This window comes from Penicillium verrucosum (assembly GCF_028828655.1).
Source record: "Penicillium verrucosum strain IBT 35672 chromosome Unknown utg000001l_segment0_segment0, whole genome shotgun sequence".
In the NCBI taxonomy this organism is placed as follows: Eukaryota; Fungi; Ascomycota; class Eurotiomycetes; order Eurotiales; family Aspergillaceae; genus Penicillium; species Penicillium verrucosum.
Genome location: NW_026643210.1, coordinates 4,527,703 through 4,541,708, shown reverse-complemented (window position 1 = coordinate 4,541,708; position 14,006 = coordinate 4,527,703). Strand labels below are relative to the sequence as shown.

Here is a 14,006-nt window from a genome sequence, read left to right as displayed (position 1 = left end):
ACCACCGGTCTAATTTGACCACGAATTCGTACCTAGAAGGATCGATGAGTATTAGCATGAAGAGATATACATGGGCGACTAAGTATGCCACTGGCACATAGCCCTGTCATTGGTTATTATCTACAACAGTCTATCCTATAGAGATTCACCCGCCCCTAAACTAGCGACCAAGAGATCTGCTAATTTTCTTCAGATCCAGTTCAGATTCAATTTACTTAAAAGCCACTATGCCAATTTTAGAAGACATTGATTTTATTAACCTTATAATCTACCTAGGTAGGTATTCAGACATCTTTAAGCATCCGTAGGCTTCAATTAATACCTACAACATTAGTGGATCTAAATTACTACTGGCAATATGAACCAATGACAGAGTTATGTGGCGATGGCATACTTAGTCGCCCGTACATGTCTAGTTAAAAGGAAACATCCCAACAAATCGAGCTGCAGGCTGGTACACCCAGCACACAAGGTGATACGTAAAGTGAAGAATAAGAAGCTAGCGCAGAACAACTCTCGAGGGAGCAAGACAGGCAGCACTGTGGTGTAGATGATGAGGAGCCTAGCGCTTACGCCGAGACCATCAAGCCTAATTGTCCACTCATCTCCTAGGCGTCTAGATACGGAAGAATGCGGGCCCGTAGCGATATCCATCACGGAGACGAGGCTGGTCTTCGTCGTCCTCTACACGATAGAGTCCCCGCTCCAGGACTTCCAGAGGTATGACCTGCTCACAGGAGCGGAAACCAACCAGCGGGCGGCGTACGGTAAAAGGACATCCATTTTCATCAATATGTTTCTGTTCGAAGATGCATAAAGGGTCGATCAAAAGGATAGTGAAAAGGCCGAGTAGGTAGACGGCCCAGAGAAGGACACTGGTGCTAGTATTCACGGTCCCAGTTAAGGCAGAGCAAGCAAATGCACCAACGAAGATGAAGGCCCCAGGCCAGTAGAAACTGTAGGGACGGAAGTAATACACATTTGCCGGCTGTTGAACATTTGACATATCGGGGAGTGTGATTGGTTCGTCAGACATTACGAGAAGTAAGGAATGATGGTAATAGGACTAGGTATAGATATGTGGCGAGTGACTTAGCAGCGAGGTGGTACTAGATTGAAGGGAATGGACGACCCCTGGGGCGGAAACCTTGGAAGCATGTGCTGCTGATTAAGCGAGTGACCGGGGCCCCATATGTTGTAATCACCTAAGAAAGACCAGTTAACTAGTACCATACATACTGAATTACCGATATGCTCTACCGAGATGATTAGTATGCTATTGGAACTTAGATGTGATATGGATAGCCGCGAGTGCCCATTCTAGACAAGCTTCATCCAGGTGGTTCCGCACCTCAATCCATCGATATTACCTAAGTATGTTAGAGTCCCGGGGTCGCTTCTGAAACTGGTGGTGTCGGAAACTACCTACATATGTAGGTATCATGGGTGTCGGAACCTATCAGGTTCCAAGCGTATCTTCTAATTCCATCCTTGCCATTCACGTACTCTTTCACCCTGATTTTACTTCCTTTCTCTGCCGAACTTGAGATTTCTTTCACCATGTCGTCTTCGTCAGCAGCAGCTACATCTTCCTTCTCGCAAGTGAGCGCTCATTCAATGGGCTTCTGCTCAATATCATCCACCTCTTCTCCGTTCGATGGCCCCGTTAGGCTACTCTGAAGTGCATTCAACAATTTGAACAGGACCGGGACAAATACGCAAAAATGCTCAAGAATGAGGCATACTACCTTGGACATGTCGTTGCTGGAAGCGGTATGAACCGTACCCGGCTTGATAGGTACCGCCGTCGAGTGGCGGTTGACTGGGCTCTGATCAAGATGTCGGAGAATAGAACCCGCCGGCAAATGCATGGGGATTGCATCTCTGGAAACAAGGTAAGTTGGATGTCATATGTAACTTTTCTCGAGCTAATTCATAAATCTTTTAGGGGTTCCAGTACTGCAACGCGCCGACCAATCCTCCATATCAAGGTGGTTCATTCCCGGATGTCCGCAACGGATTGAAACTTTATAAGTCCGGGCGATCTACTGGCATGACAGCTTCCGTGCATCACGGCTTAGAATCTATTGAGATTGCCCGACTCCAAAGCAAGAAGGGAGCCGGATTCCATCCCGTCATCACTTGGGTTAACAAGATTGCAACTTCCGAGAGCTCCTATCCATTTGCAGTTTTGCAGTAGAAGGAGACTCTGGGTCTTGGATAACCAGAGCGGATGGGAAGATTTTCGGAATCTTAGCTGGGGGTGATGCGCGGCAGGGAACTACCTACTTCTGCCGGATAAATGGCGTATTCGATGATATCAAGGATATCACCGGTGCAGCTGAAGTTAGAATCGCTCCGCCGTCAGTTTCGTGACTTGTACTTCGTCTTTTTTCAAGAAAGCAGACTTTGTTTATAATACTATACCTAAAATATCGGTTATTAGGGTATTATCATGTCTAAGTGCTTGGAAATACTCCATACTACTAATGTAGTATATCTATCTCTTACTTGAGTGTCTTCAATTTATATCTACAACAGTCTACCCTATAACGATTCACCACCCCTAAACTAGCGGCCAAGAGATCTGCCAACTTTGTTCAAATCCACTTCAGATTCACTTCAGATTCACTTCAGATTCAATTCACTTTAGAAGTTCCTAAACCTATATAGTGAATCCTATATTATACGTATTGTGATAAAAGGCTTCTTCCGTCTAAGTAGAGGCCCATTCAAGTCAGGCTCTAAGGTCGTTGAGGAAGAATTCCTACTCCTGAAAACTACCTGGCCTAAGGTGCCGCCGACCAACAGATGGCAGGTTCAAACACAGCTGGGACTAGAGACCCAATTTTGCAAAGCCACTGAGTATCTGGAAAGTATCCAAGCTTTCAATGACTACTTAGTGGCGATTCGAAACGGGACACCGTCAAAGGATAGTGCAGTAGGTGTTTCCTGGCATCCCTACGAACAACAGCATCGATGGTGTGTACCAGTTGCTACAGTCAAACGCCGCGGAACAGGAGAGGGCCTATGGCTGCAATAAAGAGCTTGTGAATGCCTCACTTCTTAGTTTCTTGCAAGTAGTCTGTGCGATGCACCCTGATGTGGACAGTGACTGGAATCCGGCTCGAGTACACTTGACGCTTCCTGGAGTCGAGAACAACATTTCGAAGCCAGGCTATTGTGGAAGCGAAAGATCGGGACCGCCGAAAGCATGAGCCCGAAGTCTCTTGGCAGGAAACGATGGAGATGATAACAGCCTTGTTGAATGACCATCCGAAGAAAAGCCTCCAAAAGAACAGGTAAGCTTATTCATTATGCTGTCTTTTGGTTCTATACTGATATAGCTATTAAGGTGACACTTTTTGCCCAGAATGGGACCGAGATGTACATTCTCAACACTGTTCACAAGGACGGGTATACACAGCATATGACGGGTGACAAGCAAAAGCCTTTCGTTAAACAAGACGAATTTCTGCGCATCCACAAATATGGACCATATTTGATCTATCAGGAGAAGGACACCGAATATTTTGCCAAGCTAGCCTTGACTGTAGCACTTCGTGCAAGCGAAGAGGAGGGTGGAAGGAATTAGGCCCACCAGTCTCGTTCCTCATTTGTGGTTTTGGGAGAACACTTATGTATGGGCTTTTAAGAGAAGTTGAGCATTTGAAGAAAGCATGATCATTCGAAGACCAGATAACCCACTCCATGTCTTCATAGACGAAGAGACTTGTTCTGACAATCTCAAGGCAACCATAAATAAGTTATGTAAGATGCACCAACCCCATTTCCCGCTGTTTTGTTTGTTCCTTACTTCTGCATCTGCATCTGCAGAATGATAGGATCCATCAAAGTTATACACCTGTAGGTGTATGGTAAAGAATTGTGGACGATGTTCTTAGGGCTACCTACCCTGTGGATCGACCCCAAAAGTGACTAAGCAGCCTTGGACGCCCGGCGCGGGCGCGGGGAGATAAAAAAAAAAAGCGATAACACCCCCACAGTATATCGAACGTCCCTCACTTGACGAATTGACGACTTGATTTTGTCCTTTTCATGATACCTATCCTGGTATGACGATCCAAACCCCTCTTCCACTCTCCGCTGAGTGGAACGACCCCGACGAATATGTCCAAGCCCTTCTCTCCTTCGCAACCGAATCGGTCATGTTCATGAACCTTTGCGGTGGCGTCCATATCCTCGATTTCCTGACGCGCGATCCCGATCTGTACGAGTCACTACTACCGCAAGATTGGCGATCATTCTTTGAGCATCACGATATCCACAGCATCTTGCAACTGCTACTACGAGAGGACATTGGCCCGCTGTGCAAACCCACCGAAACAAACGCAGGCCCCGATAATGGCAGGACTTGGAACGGAGGCGCATTCCCGCCAACAAGCCTCCTCGAATATATTCGCGACATTCGGCGATTTAGCTTCCGCCGCGAGTTCACCACACCTGAAGATAGCCAACCTCTCCCTAGTCATATTGGTATGGGCATGAACAAAAAAAAGAAACATGAGGTGCAGCAATTCTCTCGCTATGTCGCGTCTTTGTCGGAGACGGTCAACGAGCGTCGCGGGGAACCTTTGTCTCACATTGTCGATTTTGGGTCAGGACAAAATTACCTAGGGCGCATGCTGGCAAGCTCACCCTATCATAAACACATAATTGCCATTGAGCGAAAACACCAATACATCAGTGGGGCCAGCCGCATGGATGTTCATGCACGGCTGGCTAAGGAAGAAAAGAAAAAGACAATGCATAATGCAAAGCTAAACAAATTGAAGAGGCAATGCATCGACTGTACCGACACCCCGGAACTGGCTCCAAAGCTAGCCATTTCAGAAAAGCCCGAAGTTCCTAGCTCGGGTGTGGAAGCACAACCCGAAGTGAACGATGTAGTGCCAGAAGAACCTGCCAGGCAGGATGAAGATGACACCACCTTTAACATGTTGGGCGACATGACCCTTGAAGCCGATGATGTGCTCGGCTCGATGCACGAAAAGCCACATGTACTACACGTACCAAAGCCACGGCCAGAGGTCGATACCAGAGGCACTGTCAGCTACATCGAGCATAATATCCAAGATGGTTACCTAGAACCGATCATCGAGCACGTCGTCGACCTAAAGACATCAGTCGAGACGCGGACCAGCACAGAAGAAGTCATAATTCAACCCGAAGACAAGAAACCAAGTGACGCCCGGGTGATGGTCGTTTCTCTGCATTCATGCGGAAACCTCGTCCACCACGGGCTTCGCTCACTAGTGCTCAACCCTTCTGTTGTAGCAATCGCCATGATCGGCTGCTGCTACAACATGGTGACAGAACGATTAGGACCAGCAACATACAAAATCCCCATCCTTCGATCCGCCCACCCTCGCCTTAAAAAGACTGGATCTTCATGGGACCCACACGGATTCCCAATGTCGAAGCTCTATGAAAACTACCAAGCAAAGACCACAACGGGCTTCAAGCTCAACATCACAGCCCGATCAATGGCCCTACAGGCACCCCACAATTGGGGCCGCGCCGACAGCGAAGACTTCTTCACGCGCCATTTCTACCGCGCTTTGCTGCAACGAGTTCTTCTAGACCGTGATATCATTCCTAAACCCGACGTCCCTGACGATCTATACAAAGACCACACAGACAACCCCAATGCTGGGGGTATAGCACTGATCGTGGGATCTCTGCGAAAGTCTGCCTTCCTGTCTTTTTCTGCGTACGTGGATGCTGCAACGGTCAAATTGAGCCAGGATCCCATCCGGGGCGAGTTGGTTAAGGAGCGCATCTGCACCATGTCTGATGAGGAGCTGCAGCGCTATGAGGCTGAGTACTTGCATACGCGCAAGAATCTCAGTATTGTGTGGAGTTTGATGGCGTTCAGTTCTCAGGTTGTTGAGGCTGCTATTGTGGTAGATCGCTGGCAGTTCTTGCGCGAGCATGATTCTGTTAAGGAGTGCTGGGTTGAGCCGGTGTTTGAGTATGGTCAGAGTCCACGCAATCTGGCTATTATTGGGATCAAGAAATGATTTAGTTTGGGTTGTCGGTTGCATTTAGAAACGGTTGGGAGTTTATGCTTTAGGGGCTTGGGGCATTATGTGGGTTATTCGGTGTCCCAGTCAGTACATATCTGGTGGTTTACGGTTGAACATGATTGCATAGAATATATCGATTGGACCATGGAGAGAGGCATAGCCTAACATCGTGAATGATAATTAGGCCACTACATATCTTGACAAGGCTCTGGGGCCTAATTCAAGCTATACATTGCGGTTCAAATCCGCATCCAGCACGCACAACTACTCTATTTCTAGCCGGCTCGCAGCTTCATCATACCTACCTTTCATCAGATGGAACTAGACCTCTCAATAGCCCACAAATGGGCACAAGTTCTCGTGCCAAAATTCTCGGAGGAGGTATCCTTGCCCTTTAACTAAGCCATTATAGGTGCGAGAGAGGTAGTAGGAGGGGATGGACGGAGGAACTAAAAGTAGATTGGGAAAGCAAGATAGAAGAGGATTGAAAGGTTGCAATGTTAACCTCGTTTTGATTCCGCTTGAAGATTATAAATCTAATCGCAACTATTACCCATGCATTAGGTTTATCTAACAGGCTATGATAGCATTGACTTTTATAACTTAGAAGTGCTCTCCTCACGGCCAATAAGGTTAGGGTGGCCGTCGTTCATTGGTCGGGTGACAGCGTAGAAAGCAACGCCCTCAGTCTTTGTCGAGAACTATGAATGGGTCAGCGAGTTTATACAGGTTGATTGGAGTACAGAGAACTAACCTGAGCCTTGGACCCAACATGGAAGAAGGCCCAGTCTCCAGCAACGAGGTGGTGGGTCTTGCCAGTGGCTTCATCCTGTATGTTATCAGTATCATTCATAACACAGATTTCGAAATCGATTGGGATCTTACTGTGATATCGATTTGACCCTTAAGAACATACTTGGTCTCCTCGTAGTCGTATGCGCCGTATCGTGTAGGTCCGGGCACAACACGGTATAATCCAGTGGTTAGGTAAGGGGTAGAGTGTGAGCTCTGGGATTTGATTGAGTGAAAGTCGGCGATAATGGCGCAGTCGCCCTCGGGGATAGGGATGTGCTCATGGCCGGCGCCCTTGATAATGGTAAGAGGAACGATCTTGTTGTTAGACACTAGAGTTATGTTAGCACAAGATTTTGGACAACGACCAAGTGTATCTTACTATTGAAGGGTATAGATAAAGACTAGAGATATAGACAAGTAGGTACGAGACAAGCTGTCAGCACCTACTTATATACCTAGGTACCGATTGAAACGGAGCATTCTCGGTATAGATAGTGTTATCAGATCTGGAGATACGGGGTCCGGCTCCGGGGCCGTAGCTCCCGTGCTACCCCTCAAGCTTACTCAGCTGGAACTAAGCTACAAAGAGGGTTAGTGTCATCGAACTAAGGTGGAGCGAGACATAACGTGATCGGAACCTCACGGCCCTTGGCCGGATTATCCTGGAGGAAAACCTATCCTCCATTACCTTGTCAGTATTTTGTTATAAGATCAGAGCTCTGAATGTCTCATCTGGTTGGCTCGGCCATCAACAGACCCCGGGGCCACGGTTGCTTCCTCCCGCCCCTCGTGGCTACAGCCAATAAAAGTTATCTTTAGTATTCATGGTCAATTGGAGATGGAGGGACGGCCCCGTAAGCATCCGGGGTAGCTTCTACACCCTCGCCTTACAAGCGGTGATCAGGTTTAAGCTCGACATCGAGGCTAGACCTCCGCAAAGCCCACAAATCCCAAAGCCCAACCCAACCCGCAAATGGGCTGGGCTTTGGGCCCTACCTTCGGGCCCACTGGTGGGCTATGGGCCCGGGGTGAAAGCCCACCAGGCCCATAATGGGGCCCCAATCGGGCCCAATCGGCACCAAACAATACAAATATGCCAATTCGTCGCAGCTGCATAATGCAGAATCTTCCAGTAATTTTGGGTATTTTAGTTAATCCCTAGCATTGCATGGTTATAGGCTGGTAGTATATATAGATACGGGCGACTATAGGGATCACCGTCACATAACTCTCTCATTGGTTTATATTAGTTAACTAGTTATGTAGTTAGTAGTAATATTGAACCCAGATGATGCCTTATGATACCTTAGAAAAGATATATAAAGAGACATCTAGAAAGACAATTAGAAAGACAACTAGAAAGACAACTAGAAAGACCCTAAGAAGAACATCTAAAAAGAAGATCTAGTAAGATGTCAGAGTATGTAAAAGAGAAGTTGAAATTAATCAAGACGCCGGTGATAAAAGAGGCTGTAAGGCACTAGCCAATGAGAGAGTTATGTGACGGTGAGCCCTATAGTCACCCGTATACAGAGTACAGGCCGGAGCATACGTAAAAGAAATAGTCATTAATCAGCTATTTTATGTATGCAAGACCGTAGTTTCGGCGAGCATTTTATCGATCCATGCGATAATCTTAGCCTTATGGAGACGCCATTCAAATGACACAGAAGAGAAAAGCCGCCGTTCGGAGTCTATAAACCAGAACCGATATGCATTACTATCCGTCGTGATCCCGAAAGCGACAGCATGCATCTTTTGGATTTTGGCCCGACTTGCCTGCACAGCTGCGAGTTACGTAGCCATTTGTGAGTCGGTAGAGGAAAATTCGTAACTCCGCTTAGCCTCTATAGCAATCAACGTCGCATCATTACTATATTGAGGATCATCATAGCAAAGTAACCAGTCGGCACGGCCGGTGACATGCGTATCACCGAGTAGAAGATCGACGTCTACCTCCGGATAGAGGTGTAGATGTTCGAGCGCCCCTTCATCAGAAAGGTGATGGAGCCGGTCAAGAATCAACAGCTCGACAACGACGCGAACAGAGGTTTCTGACCTATCGATTCTATGATAGTGGGAGCTTTGAAGTCGTTGGATAGTAGTGTCCACATCAGCAGACAGGGAGGCTGAGGGAACATGGTCGATGTCTTGCCGATCCCAAATGTGTTCCTGCGGATTATCCGTCACCTGCAAGACAGTACACGCCTCGTCAAGAGATTTGAATCTCCCAGCAGCATAATGGACGCCGGCGGTTTTCTTTGACAGCGCGATTTGTTGCATCAAGGGTGATAACACTGTAAGCCTTTGAACCGCAAGAGATCGAACGTTAGGATCATTGCTGTTCATATCTGCTAGCATATCCTGAAAGCTGATAATAGTTTCGAACACGTCGGGATCAACTGTAGGAACGATTTTTCGCCGCTTTGTTGGCCGGGGAGCCTGGCCTTGTGGTTGGCCTGGTGGTTGGCCTGACGTCGACGACCGCATGCTTGACTCCGATAGCTAAATGCTTGGTAACAGGGATGATCTTGATTAGACCTCAGGATAACCCACAGACCCCATAGCCCAGACCAACCCAACCCACCAAATGGTCTGGTTTTTGGGCCTATGCCTCGGTCCATCGGTGGTTTCTGGGCCCGGAGCATAGGACCATAGAAAAAATAATGGGGGCCTATGATGGGGGCCCATTATGAACCAAACAATATAAACATGCCAATTTATTAGCTACATAATCAATGCATTTTTCCCTGGTTTTTTGGGGTATTCAAATTACCGCCTGAGCTATACATAAAGCTATACAGAAATCTTCTCTCTCTTTAGGAAGGAGATATTGAGGAGATATAAACAAGAATCAAATTTGATTTTTAAAACTTTAATTTTTATAAGAGGTACTTATCTTTATTAGGGGTTTATATAGTAAATAGAGGTACCAAAAGTGTTACTATAGAGAAAGCGCTCTAGATAATATATATATTTCTCTTCATGCGGATACTCAGTAATCCTCCTCGATGCGAATTCGTGGTCCACGGGTCAAATTGGATCTTTTTAGAGTGATTTTATATGATATTTTGTATGAAACCTAGTATCATGATGCTAAATCAGTATATTATCTACTTAATTCCCACTTCTTACTATGATAATTTAATAATACTGAATATATAGGTTGGTACATGCGTAAAATACAGCCATTAATCAGCTACTTTATACGTGCCAAGACTATATTTGTGCACAGAAATGGGCATTGATGGGGGCCTCATAGGCCCCCATCAATGGTCTGGGGGTTGGTCTGGCTTCAAAGCCACAACCCATAACCCACTGCGGGTTGGTCTATGGGCTGGGGGCATGGGCCCATTGATGGGCTATCCAGAGGTCTAATTTTGATAAAGCCGATGACACGATCGTAAGACAGTAAGTGGTGTCACGATTGACAATCATCACATATTATCAATATTATCACATGTCAAGATCGTTCTTTCCTTTTTTTGTTTGCCTTCTTTGTTCTTTATTGAAAGATACTACTATGCCTAATTAGGCATGTGCTACTAAGCCTATTTGGGAAAGGGTTCATTATTTGCATTGTTTGTTCTACAGAGATCCAGCACTATATCAACCCCTCTGGATTCTCTCTACATTCATCATTCACGAGCAAGAAGGATGGGCTCGACCGGTCAAAGAGATTGATCTTGGCACCTGGGGTTTCTTATCCTTCTTCCCACCTGACAACAACAAAAGCAAAGAAACTCCCGTTGACATCAAGCACCATGCGTTACCTCCTGCGCCTGATTTCAAGTTGCATGATATTTGGCCACTACCCCGGGCCGAACGGTGTCCTAAGTCGACACTCTTCCTGATTAAGCCGGACAAGCTTGAGAAGATGAAGCAACATGTCATTTCCGACCCCGAAGCGAAGGGGGTCATCAAATCAATCAGTGACATTGTGCAAGCCTTCCTGTGGCGAGCTGCTATCAGAGTGCGATATAGGGTAGCCAATGGAGGGTTGCCCGAGTCTCTAAGACCACAGCTTGAGCGTGGAAACGGACGTTTCCGATTCCTCGTCACTTTCCCTATTAGGAAAGATGGAGGAATCGAACTGGCTTTTGGTACGCATCCGGAGGAGTTGGAGATGTTCCAGGCAGATGAAGAGTTTACGAAGTATGCTGAACTTGTAGATACGTGCTGCTGAATTCATTCTGCCCGGGTGGTTTATAGTATAGACATCAATTGATCCAATTTTCATTCAAAATGGCTTTGCAATTTAGATTATAAACTCGAGAAATGAGTTTTGTAAATAATTTTATTAGATTTGCGAGACGATTTGTTACAAGTACTATCATTTTCTCTTCACTGACATTCCAACTGTTCTCATCCTATGCCCTCATCTAGGTCATCAAAACATAACACATAACGTATGCATCAAGCAAAAGCAGTCCACTGCGTCCCACAAGCTGCCGCAACTTCTCGCGCCGGTTTACCAATCATCCCCTTCCAGAAGGCAGACGTACCAGAAGGAACGAGTTCTTCAATTTCCAAAGCCAGCAAAGCATCAAAAGTCCAATCCTGGCACCGTCCAATTGAATTTCTAGGAGCAGGCTCCTTCTCAATAACCTTGATCGCGTCGTGTCGTTGTTGAGAGGTCAGATCGGCAATCTTGCACATGCCCACAGCTCCCTTGTCGACGATCTTGGTGGCGTACCGAGGCGCAAATCCATACCATAACCTGTCTGCATCGATGATCTCGACTTGAAGGAGATCGCCGAATTCCAGGTTCCCGGGTTTGTTGATCATGAACCCCCAGTGGGATCGATGCGTGGGGCTATCGCCAGGTCCGAAGACTTCTATTGAGAGGTTGTAGGCCATTTTGTACTATGCGGTCAGTCTGAATTTCATGCATTATCTATGCAATCTTCGAGGAATGTGATGTGATGGGTATGTACCTTTGGGTGGTTTTTTTGTATCAAAAGTTCCCCTGGGAATAAATTGTTGCGAGATGTGGTATCATAGCTTGGGCAACGAACCTATACTAAAGCGTATTGGGATCAGATGACTTGGATGTGATCGAAATTGACGAATGTGAGAACCCGGCCAATTGTGCGTTGTCGATTGGCGCCATAACCCCCTCCTTGACAGGTCGAATATGCCACTAGTTTGGACTACTCCGGTACAAAACATATCCTACTGAATGTCGACAGATATCACTATAAGGTTGATATATATATTTCACTACCACAGTCGAAGTCTTCGAATCCTTATTTTCCAGGTGCCAGTGCACGAGCTCTAACTCTCCTATATTGTATGCCGCATGTCTTACCCCCATGTCTCACCCCCAGATATTCAACACAGCAAAGTCAAATCATGAACTGATATTCAATTTTGTACACGTAATGCTTAATGCTGTATGTTCAACTAATCTCCACACTCCCCTCAGGAACACCCTGCCTACTCCGCAACCTGCGTGCAAAGAACTGCATAACAGGCAACATCTCCTCTCGATTCGACGGCATCCCATCTCCCTTCCTAGCATACCGGCTCACCTCAACAAACTCAAACACCTGCTTCGTCCTACGCACCGCCTCATCCGAAACAGCCACCGAATCCCTCCCAGCAACCAGTAGCACCGGCGACCGATTCTTATCCCCGACCCTGGATCCAGACAAAGGATACGGCGCCCCGATAGAGATAACTCCAGAAAGAGCACCGACCTCACCACTATCGACATTACTATTTCCCTTCAGCCCGATCTCCCGGGCAATAGCCAGCGCAGCCATCCCACCCTGCCCGAAGCCCAGCACCATAATCTCGCGCAGCGCGTACCCGCATTTCTGCACTAGCGTGCCACGCACGACGTCTGACACGAGGATTTTTGTGCTACGCGTTAGGCCGGCGTCCATGTCTAGTGCGCCGGTCGCGGAGTCGAAGGAGACATCGTCGCCCCAGTGGAAACCGCCCAGGTCGAAGGGGAGTGGGGCTGTGCCTTGGACTGTGACAACGGTTGTTTCGGGGAGGCGGATGGCTTCCGCGAATTTTGTGAATGAGGCGGCTGTGTCGCCGAGACCGTGGAGTAGGAGGAGGATGTTTGGGGCTGGGGATACGGACTGGGAGGGGGAAGGGGGTGCGGGTGTAACGGTGACGGTGAGTTCAGACGGGAAGTCAGATGGGGCGGGGGTTTTGGTGGGCATTCTGAATTGAATTGAGTAGAGTCAAGTTGAGCTGAGCTGAGTTCAGTTGGAGCTTGCGGAGCTTGGAGCTTGAAGCTTGGAGAATAGCGCAAGGTGTGGCTGTGTCACTATATGTGGCGTAGTTCTCAGCCCCACGAATTGTGGCTACAAAGTACGTACGTATTTAGTAGGGACACACGGTACGGAGTATTCCGGACGATGTATAATGCCAAGTCTTTTATAATTCTCAAGGGTGTATTTACGGGGACAGGGTCTGACATCAATTGGGAGACTAGTTGAAGTCCGGACGGTGGTAACGGTGTAGGTGATGGTATTGCGGTTGCCTGCCATTGATCAACATTGAAATCAAAATTGATATTGAGATGGTCAATCGTTGGATGAGGTGAGTGACTTCGGTTCTTGCCTTCACATTATGCTTATAATCTATTTAGAGAGTATGATTGATGTGACATATGTTGCGTTGATCTAAGGAACTCGACTAGCACCCAGTCGTAGATAGTAAACAAAAAATATGTTTCTACACATATCCCATGATCCATCTAGACAATCATGTGCCGACTGACATGCTGATAATTATGCACCTAAGCTGATCTGCAACCAATTACAACATAAATAGTTGTGCTATTTTAGTCAAAGTGTGGCTTGAGGTCCGATACTCTCGTACGTAATTGGTTTGGGGTGAGCTCGCCGGTATTTTATTAGGAAACAGACCTAACTGTAAGTTTATACAAAACACTTCTTCATATAACCTCTATCGAGTCGCCACTTATTAGGAGGTAATAGTAACTAATTGCAGTCTTGAAGGTTATACCCGAAATTCCATGTTCACCGCCACTTTTCTCGTGGCTAGTGTTGCCGAGACTTATAAGGCGACGACAAGCCTTAGAGACAGGCTTGGCTCGGTTAAACCAGGGTGATCAGTTTCTAACTGCGTAATGAGTACCGTATAATTGACCTGAAATGGAGCTCGTATCTTCTATGT

General features: G+C 46.9%; 9 protein-coding genes across 9 annotated transcripts; 4 read left to right on the top strand and 5 right to left on the bottom strand.

The window, feature by feature from the left end:
- Positions 1-616: 616 nt before the first annotated feature.
- On the bottom strand, positions 617-1,036 carry N7516_001661 (uncharacterized protein; the record flags this gene model as incomplete). The annotated part of the gene is made up of 1 exon (XM_057214381.1): positions 617-1,036. One exon carries the CDS (start codon positions 1,034-1,036, stop codon positions 617-619), a length of 420 nt encoding a protein of 139 aa, XP_057076264.1.
- A 688-nt stretch (positions 1,037-1,724) lies between these two features.
- N7516_001660 (uncharacterized protein) lies at positions 1,725-2,200 on the top strand (the record flags this gene model as incomplete). The annotated part of the gene is made up of 2 exons (XM_057214380.1): positions 1,725-1,895; positions 1,949-2,200. The coding sequence occupies 2 exons, from the start codon at positions 1,725-1,727 to the stop codon at positions 2,198-2,200; spliced, it is 423 nt and encodes a 140-aa protein (XP_057076263.1).
- A 1,068-nt stretch (positions 2,201-3,268) lies between these two features.
- N7516_001659 (uncharacterized protein) lies at positions 3,269-3,595 on the top strand (the record flags this gene model as incomplete). Its single annotated transcript, XM_057214379.1, has 2 exons — positions 3,269-3,302; positions 3,348-3,595. 2 exons carry the CDS (start codon positions 3,269-3,271, stop codon positions 3,593-3,595), a joined length of 282 nt encoding a protein of 93 aa, XP_057076262.1.
- Positions 3,596-4,076: 481 nt separating this feature from the next.
- Positions 4,077-6,044, top strand: N7516_001658 (uncharacterized protein; the record flags this gene model as incomplete). The annotated part of the gene is made up of 1 exon (XM_057214378.1): positions 4,077-6,044. The coding sequence occupies one exon, from the start codon at positions 4,077-4,079 to the stop codon at positions 6,042-6,044; it is 1,968 nt and encodes a 655-aa protein (XP_057076261.1).
- Positions 6,045-6,646: 602 nt separating this feature from the next.
- N7516_001657 (uncharacterized protein) lies at positions 6,647-7,325 on the bottom strand (the record flags this gene model as incomplete). Its single annotated transcript, XM_057214377.1, has 4 exons — positions 6,647-6,751; positions 6,805-6,879; positions 6,936-7,174; positions 7,301-7,325. 4 exons carry the CDS (start codon positions 7,323-7,325, stop codon positions 6,647-6,649), a joined length of 444 nt encoding a protein of 147 aa, XP_057076260.1.
- Positions 7,326-8,639: 1,314 nt separating this feature from the next.
- Positions 8,640-9,335, bottom strand: N7516_001656 (uncharacterized protein; the record flags this gene model as incomplete). The annotated part of the gene is made up of 1 exon (XM_057214376.1): positions 8,640-9,335. One exon carries the CDS (start codon positions 9,333-9,335, stop codon positions 8,640-8,642), a length of 696 nt encoding a protein of 231 aa, XP_057076259.1.
- Positions 9,336-10,722: 1,387 nt separating this feature from the next.
- On the top strand, positions 10,723-11,031 carry N7516_001655 (uncharacterized protein; the record flags this gene model as incomplete). Its single annotated transcript, XM_057214375.1, has 1 exon — positions 10,723-11,031. The coding sequence occupies one exon, from the start codon at positions 10,723-10,725 to the stop codon at positions 11,029-11,031; it is 309 nt and encodes a 102-aa protein (XP_057076258.1).
- Positions 11,032-11,261: 230 nt separating this feature from the next.
- N7516_001654 (uncharacterized protein) lies at positions 11,262-11,705 on the bottom strand (the record flags this gene model as incomplete). The annotated part of the gene is made up of 1 exon (XM_057214374.1): positions 11,262-11,705. One exon carries the CDS (start codon positions 11,703-11,705, stop codon positions 11,262-11,264), a length of 444 nt encoding a protein of 147 aa, XP_057076257.1.
- Positions 11,706-12,247: 542 nt separating this feature from the next.
- N7516_001653 (alpha/beta hydrolase) lies at positions 12,248-13,024 on the bottom strand (the record flags this gene model as incomplete). The annotated part of the gene is made up of 1 exon (XM_057214373.1): positions 12,248-13,024. One exon carries the CDS (start codon positions 13,022-13,024, stop codon positions 12,248-12,250), a length of 777 nt encoding a protein of 258 aa, XP_057076256.1.
- Between the last annotated feature and the right edge of the window lie 982 nt (positions 13,025-14,006).